The sequence below is a fragment of the Rattus rattus genome, chromosome 3 (assembly GCF_011064425.1).
Source record: "Rattus rattus isolate New Zealand chromosome 3, Rrattus_CSIRO_v1, whole genome shotgun sequence".
In the NCBI taxonomy this organism is placed as follows: Eukaryota; Metazoa; Chordata; class Mammalia; order Rodentia; family Muridae; genus Rattus; species Rattus rattus.
The window spans coordinates 19,326,841-19,341,466 of record NC_046156.1 but is presented as its reverse complement, the minus strand read 5'-3'; the positions used below and the strand labels follow the sequence as shown (position 1 = coordinate 19,341,466).

The 14,626-nt window shown below is 42.0% G+C and overlaps 1 protein-coding gene across 2 annotated transcripts in view; it reads left to right on the top strand.

The window, feature by feature from the left end:
• Bmpr1b (bone morphogenetic protein receptor type 1B) overlaps nucleotides 1-14,292 on the top strand; it is a 42,741-nt gene extending 28,449 nt beyond the window's left edge. For both annotated transcript variants that reach the window (XM_032897250.1, XM_032897251.1), the window contains exons 8-10: nucleotides 7,233-7,408; nucleotides 11,758-11,888; nucleotides 13,867-14,292. In XM_032897250.1, coding sequence (XP_032753141.1) covers nucleotides 7,233-7,408; nucleotides 11,758-11,888; nucleotides 13,867-13,992 — 433 coding nt within the window. In that variant the 3' untranslated portion in view covers nucleotides 13,993-14,292. The remainder of the gene's footprint in view (nucleotides 1-7,232; nucleotides 7,409-11,757; nucleotides 11,889-13,866) is intronic.
• The last annotated feature ends 334 nt before the right edge of the window (nucleotides 14,293-14,626 follow it).

The following is a 14,626-nucleotide window of genomic DNA, read 5'->3' as shown; positions in this document are numbered from 1 at the left end:
CTGTCGTTGTCAGTTCTTTAACCTGTTCTTTCAAAGAGCTCTGCTTAGTTTTCAAAAGCTTTGTAACTTATTCATACAAAGAGTTCAGTGTTTACTTGCTGTCTTTCTCTGTCTGTCAGGTTTCTCTCACCTGACTTCTCTCCTTCTTTCCTCTGTCTTGGGCATCAGTGGTTTCCAGCAGGAGGCCCACCCTGAGGTACAGAAGCCAGGAAGTATGAACCCCCCCTGGTTTACCCTGTTCCTGATAGACTCTCACCTCCACAGTGGATTCTTCTCGTGCCCTTAAGGAAACACATGTCCCACATTTGTTGCCCTAGAGAATGTGCCAAGTTACGAAGTAGCACTTTCCATTACTAACTCCTTTTGCCAGCATTCCTGGTTGCAGACATGGGATTGGAGTGCTTAATAAGGCTAGCAGAGGTAGTATTTAAAATCCCCCTTTCCTCCACTTTCAAACTGTAAACCTTTTACCTACGCTTAAGCAGTACACTGAGCACATGGGGCACAGGCTACTGACTAGACCTATGGGTGTTCAAGGATGCCCTGCAGGTGGTATAACTTGGGATTGAGTCAGCATGGGTAAAAGAGTGCTCTGGCTTCTCTGAGAGAATGAGGCCTGGTAAGATTTCAGTCTTTATTTTCCCCGAGTGACAGCATTCTGAAAGTAGCCGGTGGTAACATAGATTTCCCAGCTGTATGCACTGTAGGCTTCTTTTTTTAAAATCCTACTTTAATAAGTGTATTTAAATGCTTTAACTTCCCTTCTAGCCCACCACCCACCAGAGGAAGTGGAAAGGAAAGGTTAATAGGACAAAGGAGGATGGACCAGTTTAGAAAGAGTTCTTTGGGGCGATTCTAATTTGCCTTGTCAGGGTATCAGCAGTTCAGTGGTAGCTCGATCCACTCAAAAAACATGGTTTATAAAGCAGCAACATTAGTTCGATCCAGAAGAAACCACCAGGCTCTGAAAATTGGCCTGAGTCCACAAAAGCAGCAAGAGTCACCTGAACACCACCAGAGGTTCTTTGGTGTGTTTCTCCCTTTAAAGTCATGACAAATGGTGACCAGCAAAGAGTAGCACACAGTGTCGTCCGCTGTCTGTTGGGTTATATTTATACACTTTCTAAACACCACACATTCTCTTAAGCATCTGCTCTAGCAAAGCGTCAGATGCCTTTTCCCAAGGCTGCTTCCAGAAGAACACCACGTGTCTGTTTTCCACAAAACATCCTCCCATGGGTCGGCTTCATTAAAAACATCCTCTCATAAGACAGTTTCCAGAAAATCATCACATGGCACAACTGAGCCTCCAAAGAAGTCAGAAATTTCCACTTCAGTGCATGGTTCTATTGATCCTCTCTTAGCATAGTCCTGCCTCACAGGTACCCTCAGGGGGTAGGGTAGCCTTACGCCTCTGCTCAGTATCTACCTTTGCTTCTCTTCTCTGTGTCTCTGTCACGCACACATCACTGTAGGTTGATGTCTATATGCAGGTGAGTGCTGTCATAATTTAAGGCAAGACCTGTAATTGGACAGCAAAAAGTAAGGCAGGGACAAAGTTTTTGTAAAGTGGGGTAGAAGAGGGAAAAAATAGGAACCAAGACGGAGGCAGAGAAGGACAACCCAGATCCTTGTGGCCTTAAATGGCCATGGTAGTTATGAATATTTCTTAAGGAATAGATTTCTACAGGTCAGTTTATCTTATCTAGGTGGGTGGTTTATATCCTGATCAATTGGTTGTAAGTTTATTGTGTGACTATTTTGTGAGTTGAGAATTTAGCATATAAATCTGATTGCTGTATCACAAATATCTAGAGTCCTGATTTTACTGGGTTGCTGGGAGGGAGTGTGAGCAGAGTTCCCGGCAGAGAGCCAGCTGGTAGTGTGACCATGGCATGCAGCTAGCAACAGGGGCGGAGAGACCACCAAGGACAGAGAATAGCTGGGGGTACCGGGACATGGGCCAGTGCCATGCGGCCCTACAGTGCCATCACTAGCAGGGGATACAGATTCATTATTTAATAATTACTACAACACATTACAGCAAGTTATTCCCCCTCAACTTCATCCCTACCAGAAGCAGTAGCAGAAGAATTCATACTTGTGTACATCATCCTGGTCTCAGCTAGTAGAATCGCTGGATCTCAGACACTTAGAAAGTCCTTGGTCATCCCTTTGAATCTCTGATTTTGCTTTTCTGTTATAACACTGATAGCCAGTGACAGGCCAGAAATGCAAGCTTGGCATTTGAAGTTCAAATAAAAGGAGACATTCTATATCCCACCAGAGAGTGAGGTATTAAAACAGAAATTGAGAAGTTGTAAAATAGCTGGCAGAAATGTGGTGCTTCTTAAGAGAAATTTGCGTCTCTATTTTTTTTTTTTTTTTTCTTTTTTTCGGAGCTGGGGACCGAACCCAGGGCCTTGTGCTTCCTAGGCAAGCGCTCTACCACTGAGCTAAATCCCCAACTCCGCGTCTCTTTTTTTTAAACTTACCTTTAATCTTCTTTTTTTTTTTTACAGTCCAGTCATTATCCCAGTCCGGGTTCCAACCGTTTCTCATCCCATTCCTTCTCCCCCATCTCCAGGAGGATGTCCCCATTCCTTCCCACCCTACCCCAACCCACCCTGCAAGGCCTCCCCACTCCCAGGGGATTCAAGTCTCTCAAGGGTTAGGTGCATCTTCTCTCATTGAGGCCAGACCAGGCCGTCCTCTGCTGTGTGTGTCGGGGGCTTCAGACCAACTAGTGTATGCTGCCTGGTTGGTGGCTCAGTGTCTAAGAGATTCTTGGGGGTCTTAGAGACACAAATTTTTCTTGATCCATTGCAAGGGGAGGCTCTGAAGAAATTTGTGTCTTTAAACCTATCAGAATATTGAAACAATAGGCCCCAAGAAATGGGAATTTCTCTGGGATCTCATACTGGGAAGAGAAAAAAGCCAAAACCAGAGGAGAATTTGGCCTCCAGAGATGTCAAAGATTTTAACTCCTTGTCAGCATGCAGCCCACACAAGGATGGGTCAGTAGTGGGTGAGTCCACACCTTGAAGTGCATGCTGACAAGGAGCTTGATATAGCTGTCTCCTGAGAGACTCTGCCAGAGCCTGACAAATACAGAGTTGGATGCTTGCAGCCAACCACTGGACTGAGCACAGGGCCCCCAATGGAGGAGTTAAAGAAAGGACTGAAGTAACTGAAGGGGTTTGCAACCTATAGGAAGAACAACAATACCAACCAACCAGACCACACCCCCCAGACCTTCCAGAAACTAAACCATCAACCAAAGAGTACACATGAAGGGACTCATGACTCTAGCCACATATGTAGCAGAGGATTGCCTTGTCAGACATTAATGGGAGGAGAAGCCCTTGATCCTGCCAAGGCTGGACCCCTCTCCCCAGTGTAGAGGAATGTTAGGGCAGGGAGGCAGTAATGGGGGATGGTTGGGGAGGGGGAACACCCTTATTGAAGAAGGGGGAGGGGGAATGAGATAGGTGGTTTATGGATGGGAAACCAGGAAAGAGGATAACATTTGAAATGTAAATTAAAAAATCCAATAAAAAAGAGTTACATAGATATGCATATCCTTGACCCTCTATTTAAACTAGCTCTCAATGTGGGTCTTTATGAGGGGCTTGATTTTTTCTGGGTCTCTGTCTACCTTTGTGTCTACCTTGTATAGATCTCCTTTTCGGATTAAATAATGAGTCTTTATCCTCTGCATTCTTGTCTGTCAAAGCCTGTCAGGGTTCTCAGGAGGCTGTTTCCTCTCTGGTATACCTTTTACATTTCTCACACACCTATAGAAAAGCTTCCCCCATCTTGCTGCATGTAAGTCCTCCTTTGACATACTTTCCAATGTATTTTAAACTTGCCTGGATTTATACCTTTCTTTGTTCTGCAAAAACTGTAACACTTTTATGAAGACACTTGTACATTGGAACACTGGATTTGGGAGTAGCCTAAGTCTTTGTTCCCTCAAAATAGTTCTAGAATAAACCACCCTCTGTTCCCTTTAAGATGAGATCGTGGTTTTAGTATTGGCATTATTATCTTCCAATTACATGAGTTTTCTAATTCTACCTAAGTTTATAACCCCTTGGTACACACACTGAGAAGCACGACAGCCTGGTTGGGTCTCGTGGGAATATTAATTGTGAAATTCTAATTGAAGGAGACAATCTGTTCCTGGAATTCTCTGGAGCCTCTGCCCTGCCACCAGGCTCTGATTATTAACCCTGACTGTTTTTCACAGGAAAAGTAAAGAGAATCTTTCCACTTTGTCTGTGGGGAAGATAAAGAGCTCATATTTCCTTGATATTTAGTGTAGAACCTACATTTATGACAGTAGTTTCAGTTCTTAGCAGAAATCCATTTTTTTTGCTAGTTTTATCTAGTTTATAAACGACTTTTTAATGTCATGGTCTTATGTCTGTAGCTTTCCTTAGTCCTGGAAATACATACTGTTGGGTCATTGATCCTGCTGGGTTATATTAAATAGACTTGTATAATGCAAAAATGCATTAGTAATGCATGTTTGCATACACCTTAGTTATGATCCATTATAAACACTCATAAGGCATTTCCAAGGACAGTTGAATATTAACAGATGGTTACAGCTTACCTCCTTTTCTCTAGTCTTTTCATCAGAGATAAGATATCGAATATAATCTGTTCCCTTCCCCCATTTTATTGGTTTTTTTTTTTTTTTTTTTTTTTTTTGTCTCCTAGAAGTAACCAGCATGCTGTTTACAGTCTGCACACAGCCTTATAATTTGCATTCACCCTTGTCGCCTTTACCACATCTTTCACTGGCTCTGTGGGGTTGGACTTACTCTCTCCTCTTCTGCGCATCTTTCATAATATACATCTTTTCTTCTAACTTTGTCTCTCACTGCTTTGCGCTCCTGCATGGAGAAGGAGGCTGGAATAGGCTGAAGACCCTCACCCTGTCTGCTACCTTCTTTCTCGTTGACTTTCTTCAGTGACCCTCTCTCTGCCCTCTTCCTATAAGTCTGACAGCTTCTGAATTCACTTCCTCCCTTCATTCCTGTATATATTAATTTCCACTTTTAGTCTTGAAGATTAAGAGAAGCTCATTTTTTAATCCCTGCTGTTACCTGAGAACAGGTATGGTACTACTGAAAGTCAAAGAGAAGTCCCTTAATTACTTCCCCTTTTATTTTCAAGATTATAATTTAATTGCATCGGTGCTTATGACGGCCATTCTTTCTCCCTTCCCTTTACCACTGGGGTTTCCCAATAGTATCTGAACAGCATCTTCTACGAGTAGTAGAAAACATCTTCTGCTAGAAATGTCTGGCAATGTAAAAATCTTAAGTTCCTGAATCCCGCCGCCATAGTTATTTGGTGTGACCTTAAAGACAAGTGTCTCGGTTTGTCCTCACTCATCACATAGCTGACACCAGGTAGGCAAAGAGAAACAAAATGAAGTGGGAGGAAGGCAAAAACCTGCTGACAGGATGACTGCTCTCTTTGCAGTTGATTGATCTTGAAAACCTTGGTCATTTTCCTTTGGACTCATTGAGAAGGAAAGAGTTTAGAGAGGAGGGGAGATGAGGGGAGGAATCTAGAGACAAATCTTACTAGTGTCATTGTGTAGCAGTTACCTTTCAGTTCCCCAGCAGAGAGGCAGCTTTGCCACACATTCCACAACCACTCCCCGTCCCCTCAGATTCCAGACATAAAGGAGCTAAGAGTTGAGCTATCTAAAAGTCTACATCAACTGGGGCCAGAATGTATCCCGAGTTTTCCTCACACTTTCTTGAGTGTCCTAGACTAAGATGATTCTTGTTTCCCTTTCTCAGTATACACTCTTGGTACATATGGTTAGAGCCTATAATTATTCTTTTTCCTTTATTATTATTTTTTATTGGATATTTTATTTATTTACATTTCAGATGTTATCCCCGTTCCCAGTTTTCCCTCTGGAAAACTCCTATCCCAGCTTCCCTGCCCCTGTTTCTCTAATGGTGCTGCCTCACTCACTCACCCACTCCTGCCTCCCTGCCCTTACACTGGGCTATGGAGCCTTCACAGGACCAAGGATCTTTCCTCCCATTGATGTCTGTCACGGCTACCCTCTGCTACATATGTGGGTGGAGCCATGAGTCCCTTCATGTGTACTCTTTGGTTGATGGTTTAGTTTCTGGAAGTTCTGGGGGGGGGGAGTGGTCTGGTTGGTTGACATTGTTGTTCTTCCCATAGGTTGCAAACCCCTTCAGCTCCTTCAGTCCTTTCTCTAACTCCTCCACTGGGGGCCCCGTGCTCAGTCCAATGGTTGGCTGCCTCCACCTCTGTATTTGTCATGCTCTGGCAGAGCCTCTCAGGAGACAGCTATATCAGGCTCCTGTCAGCAAGCACTTCTTGGCATCCGCAATAGTGTCTGGGTTTGGTGTCTGTGTATGGGATGTATATGGGATGTATTATTTCTGTGTGTCTAGAACCTAAGATTCCCTAATTCGTACATTCTTCTAATAATTAAAAATGACACATTGTAACATGTTCAGATACATGTCAGTGGAATACCTTCTTTGCACACACATAATATTTATCAGCAGGTATAGTAGGAGCAGAGAAGCTTTTCTTTATTGATTCTTTGAGATTTATCAGTTTCATACAGTGTGTTGGGTGGTGTTTTTCCATCTGAAAAGTTTCTAGCTTCCCTTTACGTCTATTCCTGGCATAGTTTTCTCTGTTATAAACTCTTCTTAACACGTTTTAGCCAACTTGATCTATGTACTTCCCAGTTATAAGAACAAATCAATTACATTTACTTAAGAGGAAAAAAAAAGATACATTGTAGATATTTACTTGACATTGCTTATTTTATGTTCTGAGAAAGATTTCATTTAAGTCAGGCTGGCCTCATATTCATTACACAGTTGAGGCTGGTCTTGAACTCTTTATCCTCTGTCTCTACATCCTAAGTGTTTGGATTGGATGTGCAAACTACTATGCATAGCTTTTATTAGATATTCAGCAATAACTGACAGTTTGAATTTAATTCTGTAGTAATATAATTTTGTACATTGGGGCTTCATTCTCATTTAGTTACACATGGTCTGGGTGTTTAATCTGTGGATGTTTAATTTTTGCCAAGAAATGTTTTTATGAGGAAATGTTTTGTTCCCTGAAAGCTTTCCTCTTTGAATTGCTCAGAGAGCTACAGCAGCCTCTCCAGTGCTGACAATGGCTTGCTTTCTTTCCCTTAGTGACACAAATGAGGTTGACATTCCACCCAACACCCGGGTTGGCACCAAGCGCTATATGCCTCCAGAAGTGCTGGACGAGAGCTTGAATAGAACTCATTTCCAGTCCTACATCATGGCTGACATGTACAGCTTTGGACTCATCCTCTGGGAGATTGCAAGGAGATGTGTTTCTGGAGGTAAGAAAGAAACCTCTTTGAAGAGCTACTCATGGGAGATGTTTGCAAATCCTTTCTGATCAGAAAGGATTAAAGTTGGCATATTATGTACAACATCAGATTTTCTTTCCTTCCCCGCCTTCATTTCTGTGGATGCAGTCATAATCCTTCCAGGAAATACTTGACATATTAGAGGCGTTTTTGCTGGCTGCCTCCTCTCTCTCTTTGGCCAGTGAATGTGCTTTTCCAGATTCACTCCCAGTTTCCCCTGACTTGTCACGGGACACCCTCTGTCTCTTGTTCCACCATTTCACTTCTCTTAGAGGCTCCCTAGGAGTTCCCCCAAACCCTCTCCTAGCCCTTCTAGCTTCTCCTCACCTACCTGCTGGATCTCACTTCCAACCCCTTGCTGCATCCTCCGTACTCCTCTGCAGACATAACCTAGAGACACTGAAGAGTGAGGCACCCATTCCTGAACACTCAATTCCTTCCTTCCTTCCTTCCTTCCTTCCTTCCTTCCTTCCTTCCTTCCTTCCTTCCTTCCTTCCTTCCTTCCCTCCCCTCCCTCCCTCCCTCCCTCCCTCCCTCTCTCTCTCTCTCTCTCTCTCTCTCTCTCTCTCTCTTTCTTTCTTTCTTTCTCCCTTCCTTCCTTCCTTTTTCTTTTCTTCTGGTTAAAAGATAAATGAAGTTAAAACATACAAACCTTGTTGTTGTTCATGATAATTGTCCATAATCATAAGAATTCCTAATAAGGCCTACTTCTTGGCATGGGCTCTAGGAACCAAATTCTGATCCTCTACAAAAGCGGCAAGTGCTCGCTAGCATTCATCCATCTCTTAGGCCCTGGTTCTGTGTCTCATGTAGTTTGTATACCTAGCTTACCTTACCATCCCCCAGTCCATCCGTGTAATGAGTTAACTGGAGACAGTCTTTACTGTCAAGATGAATCTGGGTCAGTGTCTCTAGAGTTAGAGAGAAAACGCTCAAATGAAGTGAAGTCTGCTATAAGCTGGGCCCTTTCATTGCTTGTGAACTGAGAGTACAGAGAATCGTAGCTGAAGAACAGACACAATACAAGTAATAACGCTATGCCGTCACAGCTTGTGCACCGATGACAAACAGGCAATGCATCTGAATCATTGAGTCCCTTATATTTTATATGAATTTGAATTTACAAAAGGGAATATAAAACAAAAAACCGCAGATTTTGCCTGAATAAATGCTCAGTGAAAATGTATTGGAGTTGACGTTTGTTTTTGAGACAGAATTTCACCGTGGAGTCCTGATTGGCACTGCACTATCTATGAAGTTCTGCCTGGCTTTGAACTCAGACCTCTGATCTTTCTCACTCAGGTCTCCTAGTACTGATAGGAATATGCCGTCATCCTAATGAGTTTAATGCTATGGCAGGAGATCTTTTTTTTTTTCTCCTCCATCTTTATTAGTTGGGTATTTCTTATTTACATTTCGATTGTTATTCCCTTTCCCGGTTTCTGGACCAACATCCCCCTAACCCCTACCCCTCCCCTTCTATATGGGTGTTCCCCTCCCCATCCTCCCCTCTTTACTGCCCTCCCCCCAACAATCACTTTCACTGGGGGTTCAGTCTTGGCAGGACCAAGGGCTTCCCCTTCCACTGGTGCTCTTATTAGGCTATTCCTTGCTACCTATGCAGTTGGAGCCCAGGGTCAGTCCATGTATAGTCTTTGGGTAGTGGCTTAGTCCCTGGAAGCTCTGGTTGGTTGGCATTGTTGTTCATATGGGGTCTCAAGCCCTTTCAAGCTTTTTCAGTCCTTTCTCTGATTCCTTCAACAGGGGTCCCGTACTCAGTTCAGTGGTTTGCTGCTGGCATTCGCCTATGTATTTGCTGTATTCTGCCAGTGTCTCTCTGGACAGATCTACATCTGGTTCCTGTCAGCCTGCACTTCTTTGCTTCATCCATCTTATCTAGTTTGGTGGCTGTATATGTATGGGCCACATGTGGGGCAGGCTCTGAATGGGTGTTCCTTCAGCCGCTATTCTAAACTTTGCCTCCCTATTCACTCCCAAGGGTATTCTTGTTCCCATTTTAAAGGAGTGAAGCATTCACATTTTGGTCATCCTTCTTGAGTTTCATGTGTTCTGTGCATCTAGGGTAATTTGAGCATTTTGGCTAATATCCACTTATCAATGAGTGCATACCATGTGAGTTTTTCTATGATTGGGTTACCTCATTCAGGATGATATTTTCCAGTTCCATCCATTTGCCTATGAATTTCATAAAGTCATTGTTTTTGATAGCTGAATAATATTCCATTGTGTAGATGTACCACAATTTCTGTATCCATTCCTTTGTTGAAGGGCATCTGGGTTCTTTCCAGCTTCTGGCTATTATAAATAAGGCTGTTATGAACATAGTGGAGCATGTATCTTTGTTATATGTTTGGGCTTCTTTTGGATATATGCCTGAGAGAGGTATAACTGGGTCCTCAGGTAGTACAGTGTCCAATTTTCTGAGGAATCTCCAGACTGATTTCCAGAATGGTTGTACCAGACTGCAATCCCACCAACAATGGAGGAGTGTTCCTCTTTCTCCACATCCTCGCCAGCATCTGTTGTTAACTGAGTTTTTGATCTTAGCCATTCTGACTGGTGTGGGGTGGAATCTCAGGATTGTTTTGATTTGCATTTCCCTTATGACTAAAGATGTTGAACATTTCTTTAGGTGTTTCTCAGCCATTCGGCGTTTCTCAGCTGTGAATTCTTTGTTTCGCTTTGAAACCCATTTTTAATAGGGTTATTTGTCTCCCTGCGGTCTAACTTCTTCATTTCTTTGTATATTTTGGATATAAGCCCTCTATCTGTTGTAGGATTGGTAAAGATCTTTTCCCAATTTGTTGTTTGCCGTTTTGTCCTAACAACAGTGTCCTTTACCTTACAGAAGCTTTGCAGTTTTATGAGATCCCATTTGTCGATTCTTGATCTTAGAGCATAAGCCATTGGTGTTTTGTTCAGGAAATTTTCTCCAGTGCCCATGTGTTCGAGATTCTTCCCCACTTTTTCTTCTATTAGTTTGAGTGTATCTGGTTTGATGTGGAGTCCTTGATCCACTTGGACTTAAGCTTTGTACAGGGTGATAAGCATGGATTGATCTCCATTCTTCTACATGCTGACCTCTAGTTGAACCAGCACCATTTGCTGAAAATGCTATCTTTTTTCCATTGGATGGTTTTGGCTCCTTTGTCAAAAATCAAGTGACCATAGGTGTGTGGGTTCATTTCTGGGTCTTCAATTCTGTTCCACTGGTCTATCTGTCTGTCTCTGTTCCAATACCATGCAGCTTTTATCACTGTTGTTCTGTTATACTGCTTGAGTTCAGGGATAGTGATTCCCCTGGAAGTCCTTTTATTGTTGAGGATAGTTTTAGCTATCCTGGGTTTTTTTTGTTATTCCAGATGAACTTGTAAATTGTTCTGTCTAACTCTATGAAGAATTGGGTTGAAATTTTGATAGGGATTGCATTGAATCTGTAGATTGCTTTTGGTAAAATGGCCATTTTTACTCTATTAATCCATGGCAGGAGATCTTATAACTTAATGGTTTCATCCTGTTCTGATAAAAGTGACAGCATTCCTACAAAAGGTGGTGCGGAGTAGAGTCTGGGAGGTTCTTCAGGAACCCTCTCCATCATTTGAGTTACAGGGGTTACTTAGAATTACTATCATCAGATACTGTTTAAAAAAGCATACGAAAAATAGCCTAACTTCTTAAAGGATGGGGCAAAAAAACTAGTAAAATTAGTTATTAGACTGGATGAGATATGTAAAATTAAAAATTTAAAGAAGAAAATGAAAATCGGACAATATTCGAACCCAAGATGAATCATGGCTAGTATTTTTAGATATACAACTTTTCAATATTGAATGTTCAAAACTTCTTGTAGTAAAACACAAATAAATGAATGTGACATTTGTTTAAGTGGGGTCCTCTTCCAAAAGTACGCTGTTCTCTGTCTCACATGCCAGCAGTAGAAGCAGTTACATGCGATTCAGCGTTGATTCAAGACGTGCCTTCTAATTTTACATTGAGACTTAATATGGACTTTAAAAATATAACTAGATCATGCAAATTGGAGATGCTTTTTTTTAAACCAGCGTTTAGAAGTTACCAGGGGATGAAGGGGATGCTTGAGGACCGATGTGAAGCACTGGGCTCCCTATTAGTTTTCTGTAAATTGTCATTTGGGTAAATGCTTTTCAAGACTTAACTTTGTCGTTAAATAGAACCTGTGTTTAATAGCAACATATTATTTTTTAATTGAGGAAATTTGTATGTTAGGCATATTTTTACCAGTTCATAGAAAATAAGATTATTCATAAACACATCTTCAGGTATAGTGGAAGAATACCAGCTTCCATATCACGACCTGGTGCCCAGTGACCCTTCTTATGAGGACATGAGAGAAATTGTGTGCATGAAGAAGTTACGGCCTTCATTCCCCAATCGATGGAGCAGTGACGAGGTAAGGCTAGGCTTGGGGAGGTATGGCTGACTTCTGTTTTGTTAGAAATTGTAATATGCATCGCTGAAATTTATTCTGCTGGTGACAGCAGTGCTGTCTCATTGCAGTCTTTGTGTAGAACTCTCCGTAGTGCATCAAATCTAGTCTCCTCTCCTCTGATTTTCCTTCATCAATGGACACAGTTGAGCCTTCATAACATTATTTGAGTGGACCTGATTGCCATTCCTACCTCACCCCCACTTGAGAACATTATTTCATATATCAGCTTTGACATTTGCATAGCGGCTATTGTTTCTTTCTCCGTGTGTCCTTTAAAGCACTGTGATTTTTTTTTCCTCCATGACAAGTCCAAAATTCTTTCTGGAATTTGGTAAACAACAGAAGGCTAGAGTTTCTATACAGCGACATGACGCAGATGCTCTCTACTGACCTACCTCAGGGTGCTGGCCTCTTCACCAGTAAAATGTTTAGGCCTCAGGATGAGGGAGGAGGCTCACTGGTTAAGTGGATTGTTTGGAGTGGACCTGACTTTGGTTTCCAGCTCACAATTGCCTATAACTGTAGCTGCAGGCAATCTCATGCCCTCTTCTGGCATCTCTGGGTACCTGAGCTCATAGATATGTGCAGGCACACATGCACACACAAAGTGCACAGTGCAAATAAAAATATTTTTAAGGTTTGAAATTTAAATATAATTATATTATTTTCTTTTTTTCTTTTTTCCCAAACCATTTCCGTGAACACTGTGCTCTTTCTCAAATCCATAACCTCCATTTTTCAAATTATTGTTTTACAAACACACACACACACACACACACACACACACACACACACACACACAAAGCCTGCTAAGGCTGAATAGAGTTACTTGTACATATATGATTTTAGGTGTGCCCATGATGAAAGTGGGAAGTAGTCTTTCTCAATTGGTTATCAAATTATATATTATATGTACATAATACATTACATATATATAATTGTGTAAGTATGTATGTACATATATGAATATAAATATAATATAAGCATGTGTTATGTACTGAATGTATATTTGCTCAGACTGCAAGTCTATTTATTGTAAGAATTTAAATGTGAACCCCAAGCAAGTGGGAAAGGCTGATGCCGGGGTGGATAAAGTGAGTGGGGCAGACCTGGACTTTAGACTTGTTTTCTGCTCCAGTGTCTCTCCATCCACCTTCCTGCATTCACTTGCCCACAACCGAGCCTCTGGCATGTTGGGAAGTTCAAGAAGAGTTTGGAGCACATTCTGGGCCCACCAAAGTCAGGTGCATAGAACGCCGTTCATAAAGTAAGATGCCCATGGAAATTCAATTAACTGGCTCATTGGCCTGGTGTATTGTCCAATCGGTTTAGTAGGTGCTTTTCAAGAAGCTCTGGAGCTCTATTCTTCTGGGGGTAGACAGTGGGGATTGGTATCACTTGAAAGCTCTTCACTGATGATTTTTAATGAAGGGAAATCGTGCCTTGCAGCAAGAGCGATTGATAGACCACAGGCACATCCAGGAGAAAGTTTTAGCAAACATATCCGCAGGTCATTAATTTTGTTAAATGGTGTAGCATCGTGCTACTGTTAGAGCAGACTTGCACGATTTAGAATTACCAGTGTTTCTTTGAGCAGTGCAGAATTAGTTAAAATGTTGAAATACATTATGTGTTGTAAACAATCTAGGGAGTAGAATTCAGACTCACTGAGCATCCCGTTTGCTTGATCCTCTCTCTAAAGTCATCCTTCTCTCTCCTCAAGGCCTCGTGTTTTCTCTTGTCACGAGGGAAATATGAGAGTCTGGGTGAGTCATGATCAGTTCACATGAAAAAGTTTGAGTGAAATTTGGTGTTCATACTTTACTGGTGCCTTAAAAATAGCTTCAGACCTCATGAACACCAACTGAAAGCCAAATTCTGAGTTGTGTATAAAGAGCACATTTCTCTGACTTCTCTCCAACCTCCCTTTCTCTTTCAGTGCCTCAGGCAAATGGGGAAGCTTATGACAGAGTGCTGGGCGCATAATCCTGCCTCCAGGCTGACGGCCCTGAGAGTTAAGAAAACACTTGCCAAAATGTCAGAGTCCCAGGACATTAAACTCTGACGTCAGGTACTTGTGGACAGAGCAAGGAATTACACAGAAGCATCCTTAGCCCAAGCCTTGAACGTTGATCTACTGCCCAGTGAGTTCAGACTTTCCTCTAAGAGACCAAGCTGGACAGACACAGAGGAACCCAGAAACACGGATTCACCATGGCTTTCTGAGGAGGGGAAACCATTTGGGTAACTTGTTCAAGATATGATGCATGTTGCTTTCTAAGAAAGCCCTGTATTTTGGGATTACCATTTTTTTTTTAAAGAAGAAAGATACTTTAATTTTTACCAAAATAAAACAAATATTGTAGATGTTTTGAGGTTTATACAGTTATAGTTTAAATAATAACAAAAGTTCTTCCTAGAAAGGTTCCTGGAAGTCAAAATGTTTTTTTTTCCATTGGCAAATTACTCTTGCACTCTAGAAAACAGAGCAGACTGTGAACATAAATTAGAATTCAACTTACTTGCTTCCCTGCTCCAAGCACCTCAGACTGTTTGGGCCAGCCCTGCTATGAGCTGCCAGTGCTGTGTAAATGCACATGCATACAAGTCCCACATGCCTGGGACCACAGTTTGAAATCCTCTTGCAGCTTCAGCCAGAGTGGAACAAATGAAGGGTTTATGTCACTGATAGGATTATG